The sequence below is a fragment of the Brassica rapa genome, chromosome A08 (genome assembly GCF_000309985.2).
Source record: "Brassica rapa cultivar Chiifu-401-42 chromosome A08, CAAS_Brap_v3.01, whole genome shotgun sequence".
NCBI lineage: Eukaryota > Viridiplantae > Streptophyta > Magnoliopsida > Brassicales > Brassicaceae > Brassica > Brassica rapa.
In genome coordinates, this window is record NC_024802.2 from 17,846,080 (window position 1) to 17,860,756 (window position 14,677).

The 14,677-nt window shown below is 35.9% G+C and overlaps 2 protein-coding genes across 4 annotated transcripts; one reads left to right on the forward strand and one right to left on the reverse strand.

Moving 5' to 3' along the window:
- The first annotated feature begins 217 nt into the window (after positions 1-217).
- LOC103835343 (purine permease 1) lies at positions 218-6,076 on the forward strand. The gene is made up of 2 exons (XM_009111498.3): positions 218-3,228; positions 3,830-6,076. Exons 1-2 carry the CDS (start codon positions 2,524-2,526, stop codon positions 4,193-4,195), a joined length of 1,071 nt encoding a protein of 356 aa, XP_009109746.1. The 5' UTR covers positions 218-2,523; the 3' UTR covers positions 4,196-6,076.
- LOC103835344 (chaperone protein dnaJ 1, mitochondrial) lies at positions 5,894-12,138 on the reverse strand. Of its 3 annotated transcripts, none has more exons than XM_009111500.3 (19): positions 11,015-12,138; positions 10,869-10,926; positions 10,578-10,622; positions 10,402-10,493; positions 10,215-10,298; positions 10,072-10,110; positions 9,879-9,989; positions 9,752-9,793; positions 9,573-9,660; positions 9,130-9,194; positions 8,968-9,030; positions 8,806-8,878; positions 8,298-8,389; positions 7,971-8,042; positions 7,417-7,473; positions 7,208-7,256; positions 7,055-7,124; positions 6,652-6,741; positions 5,894-6,214 (listed from the first exon to the last, which is right to left on the reverse strand). In XM_009111500.3, exons 1-19 carry the CDS (start codon positions 11,030-11,032, stop codon positions 6,130-6,132), a joined length of 1,293 nt encoding a protein of 430 aa, XP_009109748.2. In that variant the 5' UTR covers positions 11,033-12,138; the 3' UTR covers positions 5,894-6,129. The 3 variants fall into 3 exon arrangements, with proteins under 3 accessions (XP_009109748.2, XP_009109749.2, XP_018509138.2); XM_009111501.3 differs by having other exon boundaries at positions 5,894-6,250; XM_018653622.2 differs by having other exon boundaries at positions 5,894-6,272.
- Between the last annotated feature and the right edge of the window lie 2,539 nt (positions 12,139-14,677).

The window sequence follows — 14,677 nt, forward strand, 5'->3', positions numbered from 1 at the left end:
TACAATAAGGAAATCACCACTGAGAGCAGCTAGTTATTCTAACGGTAAATCAATATGTAAAGGAAAATCGTAAGACAGACGACCCTCCAAATTATGTAGCTTCTCTAGAGCTATATGGTTGTACTGTGTACCTTCTAGAGAGCTTCTAGTTATTTAGACCTCGAATGCAGGAGATGGGAAATCATAATTATCACCAACAATGATAAGTTTGCAAACATTCAAGTTTTTTGACATAATCAAAATCTGAAAATGAAATAAGATTAGTTTGCAAATTATCACACGCTTCTCTAATTTTTTAAAAAAAATTATCACATGCACATAATTATATATATATGTATTTTTGAAAGCATATATATTTTGTTATTTACCTACGCAATACATAACGGTCAAAATCAACAGCCTTCTTGTTTTCAGGTCTTGAATAAAGTAAGTGAATGATTCATACATATTTGGACTCCAAGAATACTAACTATCTCAGTCATATTCATCGTTGATTCATATGTCGACTTCTTATTTGTCGTATTATAAACTAACACCACCAATTTTGACTGTCTTAAAGCTAGATATTATATAACATATATAACTACGTAACTGTCATAACATATACTTTTCTTTTTGCAATGGCTTTGCTAAATCAGAACATTTCTTCTTTCATTAAACGAATTAATCACTCCATCAAATTTTAAGATAATGCCATAAAACTAAAAAGGTCCATTGGAGTTGATGGGGGCGATAGTTAAATTCTTCTTTAGTCACTAATAATACTTCGGATTATTGGCGTGTAATAGGAGCCTCTCAGCTTTGTATGCTGAGATACAAGGGTTACTTTGGGCAGTTTCATGTATGAGAGACAAAGGGATCACTTCGATACGGTTTGAGACGGACTGCTCGAACTTAGTAGATATGACTACAAACCCGATGGACTGGCCAGCATTCACGACAGAGATCGAGGTGTTCCAGAGGTTACAAGATGACTTCGATGATGTGAGATTGTCTCATATTTCTCGGAGTCGGAATGGCCGGGCAGACAGATTAGCAAACGATGCAAGGACCAGAGATTATATTTTCTCCCATATAGATCAAATCTGGGTAGATGGAGATGCTCCTCGGAGGATCAATTCGTTTGTTCTCCACTTGATCTAGCCTAGATGGGTAGACGACAAAAAAAAAATCATAGAGTGGATTCGAACGTGCTAGTAGAAAGTTAACGATGGTCCACCTATAACCACAAGACTAGAAAGTGCAAAAAATAAGATAAAACCATAACATGTGTTCAAAAAAAAAAAGAAAGATAAAACCATAACTGTTACAAGTTTTTATGGTCTAGCTATGGTTGAGGCTTTTATGTCCCTCACCTAAGTCTTTGCTTATGCAATTTAATGAAAGTTGTGTTCAAAAGAAAAAACCATAATTGTTCCAAAAAAACAATACAAACAAAGTTTCACTTGAGTTGATGAGGACCACGATAGTGAAATCCTCCTTTGTCACCGAGGAATTCACAGATTGAATTCAAACCTCCAAGTAGAAAGTTAAAATATGTCTATTACCACAAGACTAAAGTGCAAAAGAAGGTAAAACAAAACAGCTAGAAATCAGACCAATAATAACTTACTAGAAATCAGCATCTAAGATTGGTTTCATCTTGTACATACTGTAATTGTGAATGAGAGACTGATCAGGTTACTCTTTTATAGCCAAATTCTAAGTTTTAAGAACCAAACCGATTATGTTCACTTCTTTCCTATCACGTTTTATTGTAACTTACTTTCGTTAACTAATAATCTTATATTACGTTCAAAATCATTGGTAAAGGGGAAAAATGAACACTTACATAAATTTGGTTTTAAAATACAACAAAGCGAAGCGAACAATATATGATCAAGTCTTGAGTTATCTCCAATATTAAGATAGCGATATTTCTCTTTAATTAATTACATCCACCTTTCATTGTGGAAATTTTCTTTTCTTTCTTTTCATACACACGACATCTTCCCAATTATAGAAAATAATTAACGTAACACAAAGATAAAATAAGTTATATATTTCAACTCTTCGTTTGGTCCTACTTAATGTGTGTAACTCAAAACGTGTTAGTTTTTTTTTCTTTTCTTTTTTTCGTGTGTCAACGACCAAGATGTGTTAACACGATAAAAGGAGCATAAAGCGTTTTGGGTCGCGCATAAAGCGTTTTGGGGTCGCAAAGGCGCCGCAACGTGATAATGCTTCACACGATTCTAAACCAGAAACAGACAAAACACAAACGCATATTATGGCTCTTTGACCCTTTTGAGCAGATGAGAAATCACCAAAAAGGCCAAAGCCGAGGTTAATATATATTAGAAAAAGGCAAATAATACTCTGATAAGTTCAAATATGTTAAGATAATATTCCTATCAGTAAAAATGTGTATAAAATATGGCTGTAGGAAAATGTATGATAAGTTCAAATATGGCTGTAGGAAAATGTGTATAAAATACCCATGAACAAAGCAAGGCGTTACTTAGAGACAACCAAAACACCAAGATGATGAAGAACGGTCTGCTCATCATAGTATGCATTTTCTTGGCTATAGGAACATGTGGAGGTCCTTTGTTAACTCGTCTCTACTACACCAAAGGCGGATCACGAATCTGGTTCATGAGCTTTCTTGCAACCGCAGGGTGTCCAATCATACTCATCCCTCTCTATGTCTCCTTCCTCCGCCGCAGCAACCGCAACCACAACAACTCCGAAACCGCAGAAAAAGCTAAGGTTTTCGTCATGGAAACTCCTCTCTTCATCGCATCCATCGTTATCGGGTTGCTCATTGGACTTGACAACTACTTATACGCATATGGTTTAGCTTACCTGCCAGTTTCCACATCATCACTCATTGTGGGAACTCAGTTAGCATTCAATGCGATCTTTTCTTTCTTGATGGTCAAACAAAAGTTCACTCCGTTCTCTATAAACGCCGTCGTTTTGTTGACGGTCGGCACAGGAATCCTGGCCTTGCATACCGACAGAGACAGGCCCGCTGGCGTGAGCAAGAAGGAGTATGTGGTTGGGTTCTTGTTGACTTTGATTGCAGCTGTTCTCTACGCTTTTTTAATGCCGCTCGTTGAGCTTACTTACAAGAAAGTTCGACAAGAAATCACTTTCACACTTGTGCTCGAGATGCAGATGGTCATGTGCGTCGCTTCTACTTGCTTCTGTCTCGTTGGGATGGTTGTAAAAGGCGACTTCGTGGTAAAACAAAGATTCATATCTTTTATGGTCTTTCTTCTTTCGAATAAGGGACCCTTTGGAATGATCTTGATTGAGAAAATATCTAAGAATCAGAGTTTAGTTACGTAAATTTTGATGCAAACCCTAATAACTTGATTTCTTGGATTTCGTATTTTAAATTGTAGATTCCTTTTGTTTTCATAATATATCAAGAAATTAGTACGGATTTTCAAATAATAAGGAATATAGTAATTAGTAAATGAAAAAATCCAAAAATATATTTCATCCATTTGAAGATTTTATGTTATAAAGTATCATTTTTACAAAAAAAAAAAAGAATTTACCCCTCCTATTTTTATCACCTAGAAAAATTTGAAGTATAGCAATAAAAAAAACAAGAATATAATTATAATTGTAAACTATTTTTTAATATGTGTGAAAAAGCTAAAATATCTGAAATTTTAGAAAGGGGAATATTAAATATACAATCTAAAATTCAAAATCATCAACTGAGTTACCAAAAAAAAAATCATTAGCAGAATAAATGCAAAGAAATGTAAGAAAAACTAGATATTCAAATCATTCATTGTGTAATACATTTTTGATATATTTATGATTGTAGGCTATACCAAGAGAAGCAAGAGAGTTCATGATCGGAAGCTCCTTGTTTTACTACACGTTGATTGTGGTCATAGGGATAGTATGGCAATGCTTCTTCTTAGGAGCCTTAGGGGTTGTGTACTGTGCGTCGTCTCTAGCTTCTGGTGTTTTCGTCAGTGTTCTTCTTCCGGTGACGGAAGTTTTGGCCGTCGTATGTTTCCGAGAGAAGTTTCAGGCGGAGAAAGGTGTCGCCCTCCTTCTATCTCTTTGGGGATTTGTCTCTTACTTCTACGGTGAGTTTAAATCCGGCAAGAAAATTATCGATAGTCCTAAGTCTCCAGAAACAGAACTGCCTCCACTTCCAGTTAGTGGCTCTGATGTTGCTTGAAGGTATTTTACTTTTCTGTTGCTCTTTAATTTCTGTTATGTGTGATTGTGTGTATTTTTTTGGTGTGTGAATATGTTACTGTTCTTCTTGTGTAATACAAAACCAATAATTGTATACGCAAGTGTAAATGTGAAAATATTTGATAAATGAAATTAATTAAAACATAAGTAGTAAGATAGAATTTCTAGAGAGATGATTACAAAATAAAGATAAAGGAAATCTAAGTGACGAAAGGTCTATGATTACATATAATTAAAACAAATTGGATAAAAAAATTATCTTCGTTGAATCTATCTACATACTATCTATCATTATACAAAGATAACATTTTAAAACTTTTGATATCATGTGTGTTAAATCAAAGGATCTGTATTTGATGTTACAACGATAAAGTCAGAGAACTACAGTAGCTCTTCATTGACAAATCTTCCAATTATATTCTTATTTACTTAATGTCCTTCCACTAAAATTAGGAAAGAAATAAATTTAATTTCAAGTTGTTTCCAAACAAAGAAAGAAGTCCAGTTCATACTGTAGACTTGAAAAAACAAAATGTACATAAAATTAAGATATTAAATTTGAATATTATCAGGGCCATGAGATAATTACAACGTTTTGATTCGTTATATAACTGATAGCTAAATCAGTAGAGACAAAGACAGGAAAAATCATCGTTAAGTCAAAACAAAACAAAGATCATACATGCTGTATCTGCATACATACAATGAAACAAAGAAATTATTTGAGGAAAAAGACATTAAGTAGCTTCTGTTTTTGTTTTTGATAAATAATAAAGCCTGCAAACACCAACCCTAAAGTTTCAGTACTCACAGAAACCAGAACAATCCAAGAATGCAAGAAGACAAGAACTGTATAATAAACTGTATAATATTAGCCATATGAAACTGTGGAAGTCCTCTGATCATGCATCTCTACTTCAACAATGGTGGCAACAGGATTTGGTTCTCTCCTTTTTTTTAAACCGCATGTTTGCCAACCATCTTCATTTTTCTGCTCTTCTCTTCTCTTACCTTAACCGGCGCATAATTTACAATGGAAGCGAAAACAAATTTCTTTCTCATTAACAATGTCACTCTCAAGCTTCGATAACTATTTATAGGCATATATATGGAATAGCTTATCTCCCAGTTTCAACAGCTGCTCTCATCATTGCATCACATATAATGGTCAACAACAAGTTCACTCATTTTACTATGTTGTTGTTTTGTTAACTGCTGGAGCTGCGGTGTTGGGAATGCATACAAAACTAATACATCATTGGGTTTTTGGTGACTGTCAGTAGTTGTTATATATGATTTTTCTCTTGCCATTGGTAGGTATGTTTATGGCTGGTGATTTAAAGGTTTGTCACTCTTTAGAACTTAAAACCTGCAAAAGAGACTAAACAGAACAATGTTTTTGACTCAAGTCCTGAAGTACTTCAACTTTTTAATTTGAGAGCAAGAGAAAGAGCCCAAAGGGAGAGAGCAAGAGAAAGACTAATCACAGAGGTTAAAGTTCCAAGCAGAGAAGGGTCTTTCTCTTGCTCTCTCCCTTTGTGGTTTTGTCTCTTATTTTTATAGTGAGATCAAAGCGGAGAAGGATAAGAAGAATCAAGCAGGAGACAGAAATGTAATCTTTGCCTTGAAGAACTAAAAGCGAGCGTTAAACTAAAACGAAGGAGCTTAGAAAGGCACATCGTAAAGCATCATTTATTATTTTATTTCATCCCTGTTATAAGATTAGAGGACGTTTACAACTTGAAACTATGCAAAAAAAACACAAGGCTTTTCTCTTTCATTATCACATCAAATGAGTTTGTGATAGAATATGAGGTCAAATTATGACCCTTCTGTTATGCTATTGAACTGTTTTTGTTCTTGTGCTATATTCTGCTGATTGCTTTTAGCTTTCATCTCTTGTGGTTGGTGGTTTCATCCCATTAATTTCCTCAACAATATCGCCAGCAGCACCACTAAGGAGAAATCGCGTATGATTCGAGGACCCATCCTATCCCACCTGTAAGTTTAACCAGTAGAGAGCTTCTGGTAAAGCCTGTTTGTTCATTTTCATGATTCTTCATTATCACCAGTGAGAGGAGATAACATTCAGTTGAATCACATTGCAAAGTAAAAATCTTTAAGACAGCCACAGCAAATCTATTTTTTTTCAAACAACATATCTTCCACACTGCTTCCCCTAGAGATTCTAGTTTATTTTATTGAAACTTGAATGCATCATTATCAAAAACACTAAAAACAGCCCTATGCCAATAGATATTCTAGCAGGCCTAGAAAATCAAACAATAACATATAAGTATCACAAAATCTTCTATTGGTAATCAACTATATTCCTCTAAGGTAAATTATGTCAGATATCCATTTGGGTATACCATCAGATAAACCCACATTCTGCTGTTATGAATGCAGAGTACAAAATAAAATGTATGTACTCACCAGCTTCCTTCAGCAGAACCACTCAACTCACTGTTGATTTCTTCCTTTGCAAACTCTTCCAGTATGGCGCGCTGACGTTCGTTAAGTTCACTAGAGAATAAAAGGTAATAGATACAAAGCATAAGAATATGCCACAAATCACATACAGCAGCAAAATAAATCAGTTGAAACAACGGAGTGACAATAAGAGAACCCAACACATGCCACTAGATATCACGAAGCTGATCAAATCAACACTAGTTTCTAGAATCAGATATAAACTCCCAGCGAAACTGTTTCAAAAGCCTCAACTTTTAGAGCAACAAAGTGTGTTGTCTGTTCTAGAAAACAGCAGAAACTTTAAAACATAATATGTTTATCTATAACCAATTTTAACTTGATTTCCGAGTAGAAGAAATCTTACGTAGGAACGCTAACACGGAGTCGCACATACTGATCTCCATGATCTACAAAAAATCCTTGTTTCGGTAGTCCTGCAGGAGGAACTCACATCTTAAAAACAGTACAAGAAAGAAAAAAAAAAAGTTAAACCATATAGGCTGATAGTTAAATGTACCTTTGCCTCTTAAAATAAGAAGTTCGCCAGGCTGAGCCCCCTTTGGTATCTGCAACAATTTAAACAAGTCACCTCTAGAATCTCCAAAGGCTTGAGATCTAAACCATCCTCTCAGTGAGAATATGAAAACCCAACTTGAACTCAGTTACAAATGGAGATCCATCCATACACGAAAATATACTACAGATTTCACTGGAGGCGAATCTTACATCTATCTCTGTCTTGCCTGAAAGTGTTGGCACCACAACTTTGCCTCCCAAAATGGCCTGTCAAATAAGTTTTTAAGACAATTCCAGTATGGTTTAAGGGATAAACAGTAAAAACAACGTGAAGAATAAGACATTAAGGAAGCATCATGTTGGGCTAATATAGGCAGTGTAACAAGCAATTTGCACTAGAAGCTTAAACCTCTATATGGTTGTATGGCAAAAAAAAACAGCTGTAGCATGCATTTGAGTTTTATGTCGACTGATATGCTACATTATCTAACTATAGGACAGGCGCGCCTCATATACATAATGATAAAGATACTAGTGTTAATGGTAAATAGAACAAAACTCGTTAATTTTCAAATCGACTGCAGACAACTTTTATCAACTCGATGGCCTATGAAGGTTTTATTTTGTCATAGGACACTGCCTAAAAGATGTAACTACAGAGCTTACTTTTGACCACATAGTGTCACCACGCATGAAAAACATAAGTTTAGAAGGTACTATACTCTGCCTATAACCGAAGATTAAGGAATAACCAGTGTGCTTACTTGTGTAAAGCTAATATTAGCATCCACATAAATATCTGAGCCATCTCTGGAGAATGTCGAATCATTGGCAACCTGTGAGCAGAAGAAGATTAGATACTAGTTATCAAGGGGAAATACATCAGAGTAAATATATGACTTTATAATATGACTTTAGCGATTGCACCATCTGTCTTTATCTGTTAGACTAAAGGGATAAAGTGATCATCATAAGAAAAGACGAATATGGTAGATCATTGTCAAGGCTGGGTTTGACTCAAAACTTCTCTAAGCACGTCTCAAGAAAAGCACAAAGATAATTTGAAGAAAATACAGATGCTTTTAACAAACCTTAAATTTGATATACAACTTTCCAGGTCGACTTGTTCTTGATCTTACATGACCAGCATCTTCGATTGTGACCGTAGCGCCGGACTCCATCCCTTTGTTCAAGTAAAGAAAAATTGGCAAATTAAAGTTTGACAGAATCATATCATCAAGAACCAAATTGACTATCTGCCTATCTGGTCCAGTCTTCTTTATGTATTATGATAATCGAAATCACAGTTCTAAATTATTTGTTTCGTCTCTGACGCAAATACCAAATGCAGATAAAAGCCAATTAACCAGGTAATACACAGCCAAGCATAGTCTTAAAAATAAGAAAAAGAACAAGCCAGCTATACTATAAGTGTGACCAATATGTGAATTGGATAGCATCTAAACCACACAAATTCTTAGAGAAAGGAGGGTAACAGTGTGAATGAAATCTTGCCACTCATTTCATAGCAGAACTAGCATGTTTCAAACCCAAAATCAAGTTAAAGATGGAAAAAAATCAAGAAGACTTCACACTTACCCCCAGGAATCACAACTTCAACCGTCTTTGTGGCTTCCACGACCCCGGATCCCCTACAAGACATGCAGTGCTCCTGAAGAGAAAGACAATACATATCTATGTTTGTAAGCAGTGCGGAGAGATAACTACTGAAGCATCAAAATAGATCTCTTGTTCTCAGACCTTAACAATGTGCCCCGACCCCTTGCACGTCTGGCATTGTGCTGTAAAAGGAGGAATAGTTACCTGTTAAAGAGACAGAAGGCATAGTACTGTAAATGTAAAGTGTATCATTTACTAAAACTCCAAATAAAACAAAGATTATATTCTCTACTGGGAACTTACTCGTCCAAGGCCCCTGCATGTTGGACAAACTCTCGTGGCAGCATCAAGACTGTGGCCAAGCCCATCTGTAAAACGGTAAATGATGAGAGACTGGGAATAACGGGTTTACATCAATAGTACTGTCAATTAAGTGCGTCATTCGTCCTCTCTAAGTTGGCTAGACTCAGCAGATTTTTAAAGACTAGAAACAAAAAGGCACAATTGTACACTACATTAACATCAATGGGTGAGAGCCATTTCCAGAAGATCACTTTTCTACGAATTTATTGTTTTACCATTTGAACAAAAGCATATATATGTATTTAGTGAACCAAGACGAGTTAGGACTTATCATTCAAAGCGTCTATACTCTCAAGTATCTTTTACAGGAAATTCTGCGCACCATAACTGGTTTTCTAGTAAATGCAAGAGAGCAGATATCTTAAAATTCTGGGGCGACTCACCACAGGAATCGCAAAAGACATACGCATCAAATTCTAAACGCTTTGTGCACCCTTTTAGAGATTCGTAAAGAGAGAGCGTCAGTTCCACCTATTCAATTTTCAACAATAACACAAGATTTACAAATGCAGACCAGCTTCTCATCGTACAAAAGAATAAAGAGAGAATCAGATAAACTGACCCGAATATCAGGTGAAGGCGGATTAGATTGGTCTTCAAATATCTTTAAAAAAAACAAGTGTACTATTGTTAGAGACTTGACTGGTCCACATAAACAGATAAGGCAAATCTAGAACACAACAATGTACCTCAGAAAAAATCTTGTGGAACGAGTCGGAGAAATTGGACTGGTATGCACGTCTGAACCTCTCTGCACCACTACCGTCATTATTTACATATTCTGAATTCCGATAACGCACCTGTATTGTGTGATAACAATAGCAAGAAACTCATTTAGTGATCTCTCCACCATATAAATGACAACCAACAAGACAAGCGTACCTTATCGTATTCTTCTCTTCTTTCAGAATTTCCCAGAGTCTGCATTTTTCATAAATCCAAAACCGAAGTATATCAGACAATAGATTCAAAATACACATGGAGTAAGTAAGATTTACTGAAAAGAAGAACATAAAATAAAGCACCTCATAGGCCTCTCTTATCTCCTGGAACTTCTTTTTCGCGGAAGGATTATTTCTATTTGTATCAGGGTGGAACTTTTTTGCAAGCTGCACGATTAAACATTCAATCCATAAACTTGAATAGTTTCGCCTCGGCGCAACAAAAAAAACATGAAAGCCTGAAGAAGCATTTCATTCAACAACGGCTCACCTCATGGAATGACTTTTTAATCTCGTCCCGGGTAGCTTTAGGAGAAACACCAAGAACATCATAGTAGTTACGAGCACTGGAGAAAGATATTCCTGAGATAGCAGTATACAGAACAACAAATTTCTAATGAATACAAATGATAAAAAAGAAAGAAACAAAATGTTCTCCATCAAGACCTGTAGAGTGAATGTAACGCTCGAACAAGAAGGGCTTCTGAGACCCTGCAAAGTGGTCAGTCAAGAGACTTCCAAGTAAATTCACACAAACATCAACTTTGATATTCCCTAAGAGTTTAGCTTTCACCACATGAGAAAAGAACATAACTTTCTTACATCCTCACAAACCCTTTTTTAAAAAAAAAACATTTTTTGCAGCTAAGCTTTATCACTACATTGGGGTTCTTCTAATATGCTCGTTAACCCTAAATCAGCTCAGGTAAGGCACAAATCGTGATCTCCGACGATTACCTGGTCGCAATCCGAGCGTGGAGTCAAATGTTCGTCGCGCCTGTAAACTCCGGAGAACCTGCGAAGAGAGGTAAGGCACAGACGATTAAGCTCTGTGGCGGAATCGAGATTGGGAATCGAGGAGAGTGATGAAGAAGGAAGCAAACCGAATTGAATCTTCGCATGATTGGGACGGAGCAGAGAGGAAAGGAGAGGTTTTTGGTTTTGAGAGTTTAAACCCTACGCACATGCCGAGAGAGAGAGAGAGAGAGAGACGTTTTGCCGTTTTCACCGATCGTTTGAAGTCTCTGTCTCATTCAGAAGGTCCGAAATTGGAAAGACTGAAAATCATCATAGTTTAGCTCTATGACTGACTCTATGGCTCTATGTTGTATTAATTAGGCTAAAACGATCCCTACCAATTCGGTTTGGTTTTGTGTAAAATGTAAACTCTTTCATCAGACTTTTAGAATTTTATGGGATATTTAATCATGTACGTAAATATCAAACACAGATTTGGGAGTTCATTACTACACTTTTCAACCAAATATGGCACTCTGTCGATTAATGAAACAACTTTTTTCTTGTGCAACCAATGTTTTTTATTCATATCTTAACCGATTACATGGATAAAAACAACATCGAACAAGTGATGTGCGGTCCTTTTTAAGTAAATCAAGAGCAAAGCAATGTAAAGATAGAGACACAAATTTAAACAACTTAAAAATCTGATTTATATTATTTTTCTGGTGTCAATTGATCTCGGTATCCTTAAAAATGGTTCCGTGCTGGATGCTAAAAGATGTTCGAGGAATACAACCTATGGTCTCATGCATATTGATTAGTTTTTTTGAACATTCCGATTTCTGACATAATTTATAAAGAAATTTCCAAAACATTCATTTGATTATGTATATTACTAAAGTACGTTTATCTTTTATCTTTTTGGTTATTTTTAAAAATTTATATGTTTGAGAGGAATAAATGAAGGATGAATAGATGTCATTGGTGTTTCAGAAAAAAAAAGAATAGATATCATTGAGTAAAAAAAGAAGAAGATATCATTGAGTGAGTGAGACTAACACACGATGACGTCCACTTCTTCCAAGTAGCCGTGTAGACGAATGTACCATTTTGTAGCAATAAGTCAATAACAAAGCTGATGGTTTAAATCTCAAAGAAACCTGAATTAAGGTTTAGCTTCTTTTTTTCTCGCGGGATTACACATCATCCTTGAAACGGGATTGAAACTTGTGATGTACAAGAGTATAGTTCGCATAGGTAATCTGGAATTGACTGTGGCACAGGCAACATGGTTGTGTACTTCATGTTTTGTACTGATTTTCTGGTGAAGTCATTTTTCTGTTCTCAAAACTCAGAAAGTAACATGATTGTGTTTCTGATATATTTTCCAAATCGTTCTTTAAAATAAAGAGGCATATGCTAGGACTTGAAGTTATTCATGAACAGGGAAAAGAAGTCTTTCACTAATCATCACAATAGTTAAGTCTTTTTCTTTACATGCTTATTTTTTTTCTTTATTTTACTGTCAAGGTTAATTATATTGCAAAAAACATACCAACTTTAAAGAGTACGTATCAAATTGTCACATGTTTCTTCTTCTCATAGTACACAGCTGATAATTAACTATCTTGCTTAATATTGTATATTCTCCATATCTTCAACTAACAATTCATGCGGTTGTTTCAAATACAAAGTCGTTAGCATCAATTGTAAATGTATGTAATAGTTTTCATAGGCACACCAAATCGAGGAATGGTCAACTAATTAAAGATCACAAGAAAAACTAAAGACATGAGAGGATCATTTAGTACATAAAACTAAGAGTCATTGACAAGGAAAAAAACGAAACAAAGAAGAGCATTAGCAAACGCCAAACGAAGGAGCTGCTTTAGAAAGACACAAGAGTCTCAGTGTGATTTGGAAAAACCGAAAAACACTACTATATTGTATAGACGGTAGCTACCAACTCCATAACGACGTTTAAATTCAGTAGCAATATATTCCCTCAAACAAGGCTTCTCTAGTAGTGTTTTTTTTTTGACTAAAGGCTTTCAAATATTAAAAAAAAAAAACATAAAGGTTTACAAGATAAAACCAAATAGCTTTATAGTAGGAAAAAGCTTGCATGAAACATCTCCATGAAAATTTAAGTCTCAGTCCTAATCAATAACCAATTTTGAGACTAGAAGACACAAGAAAGCAATGAAAAACATATGCTAATGGTAATAGCCACGACCACGCCGGCCATGCTCTCCTCTCCCCCTAGCAGTTTTCCATTCCATATCTTGATTTTTGAGAGGAGGTTTTGTCTCCCTCCCATCTCTTGTCAAACTGAGAGAGTTGGATGACTCAGTCTCAACTTCATCGACAACCCCTAGCACAGTGAAACAAGATGGTCTCTCAAATGCACTAGCTTGAGGTGTTATGGTTAACGGATCAACAACTAAAGTTTCTTGGACCTCATTGTTGATAATGGTAGATGGAGAAAACTCCATAATAGATGTTGTAGTGGGAGTGGACTGAGCATCTACTAAAGTTTCTTGGACCTCATTCTCTAGTAGTGTTTTTCCAGTGCAACTACACGGAGGGAGTGCGGAGATCACTCGTCAGCCGCACTTCTTTGGTCAGATTACACGTCTAGTTGGAGCAATATCATAGACATTCTGGTGGATGATTCAAAGGACAAATCACTTTGTTGTCTCTTCGGTATGTTTACCAACTTCCTATCCACTCAATATGGTGGGGAAAATGGTCGGAAGCATGGTGAGCAATAGAATAAATGCTCCACAGATGGCTAAGTACATTGAGAAGAATGCTAGAAATAAAATCTCAACATTTTGGAGAATGAATTGCAGCAAATATCAAGGTACAATGGAGGCTTGGAGGAACTAGGGAAAAAGCATGACATTTTTCTTGTGTTTGATCTTCTAAACAATGACACATCTATTGTAACAATGTTTTTGATTGAAATAAATGTTTACATTCGTTCAACAAAAAAAAAACACAACAAAAGTCGAAAACAAAAACATTGAAGAGCATTGAGCGAAAGAAGGCTGCACCTAGAAAGACACGAGACTCTCCATGTGATTTGCGAAAACACCGAAACAGTCTGTTCGGTTGTTAGGAAATCCATAATCACTGCGTCTAAATTCATCACCCATAAATCCTTCAAAAAAGGCTTCTCGAGTACTGTTTCTCCTTGGATCAAAATATAGAATATAAAACGAGTCAACAAAACTTTTTGGTGCAAAAACAAGCTCACCGGCATCAGTAATACCCTTCAATTGCATATAAATCCTCCACTTGCTCTTAAAACGTACACGAGGTAAACATTGACGCGTCCATTCGTGTCCATCTGCATCTTTCAAAATATATAATTCACTGGGAAAGTCACGAGTAACTAAGGCTAGCCTTCCGTCATAAGGTATCATCATCTTATACGACCGTCGAAAACTGGAATACTTTGGATAATTTATAGGGCTAAAGCTTTCAGATTTGACATCAAAGCTCATTATTATATCATGATCATCAACTCTAGCTTGATAGTACAGAATCCCATTGAAGCAACGCCCATATCCTTCTTTAGTTGGGGAATGCACAGGGCAACGTCCTTTGGTTATTATTCTCCATGATTCTTGAGCTCCCAATGTAATAATCAGAGGCTCTACAGAACTACTTCCATAATATAAGCACAGTACTTTGTGTTTACCCTCCAATGGATCGTAACATAAATAAGATCTACGACTACAAAGCGAGATGGGGATGTGCTCTTCGGGATGTGGTAAGGTAAAAATCCGACGCAAGCT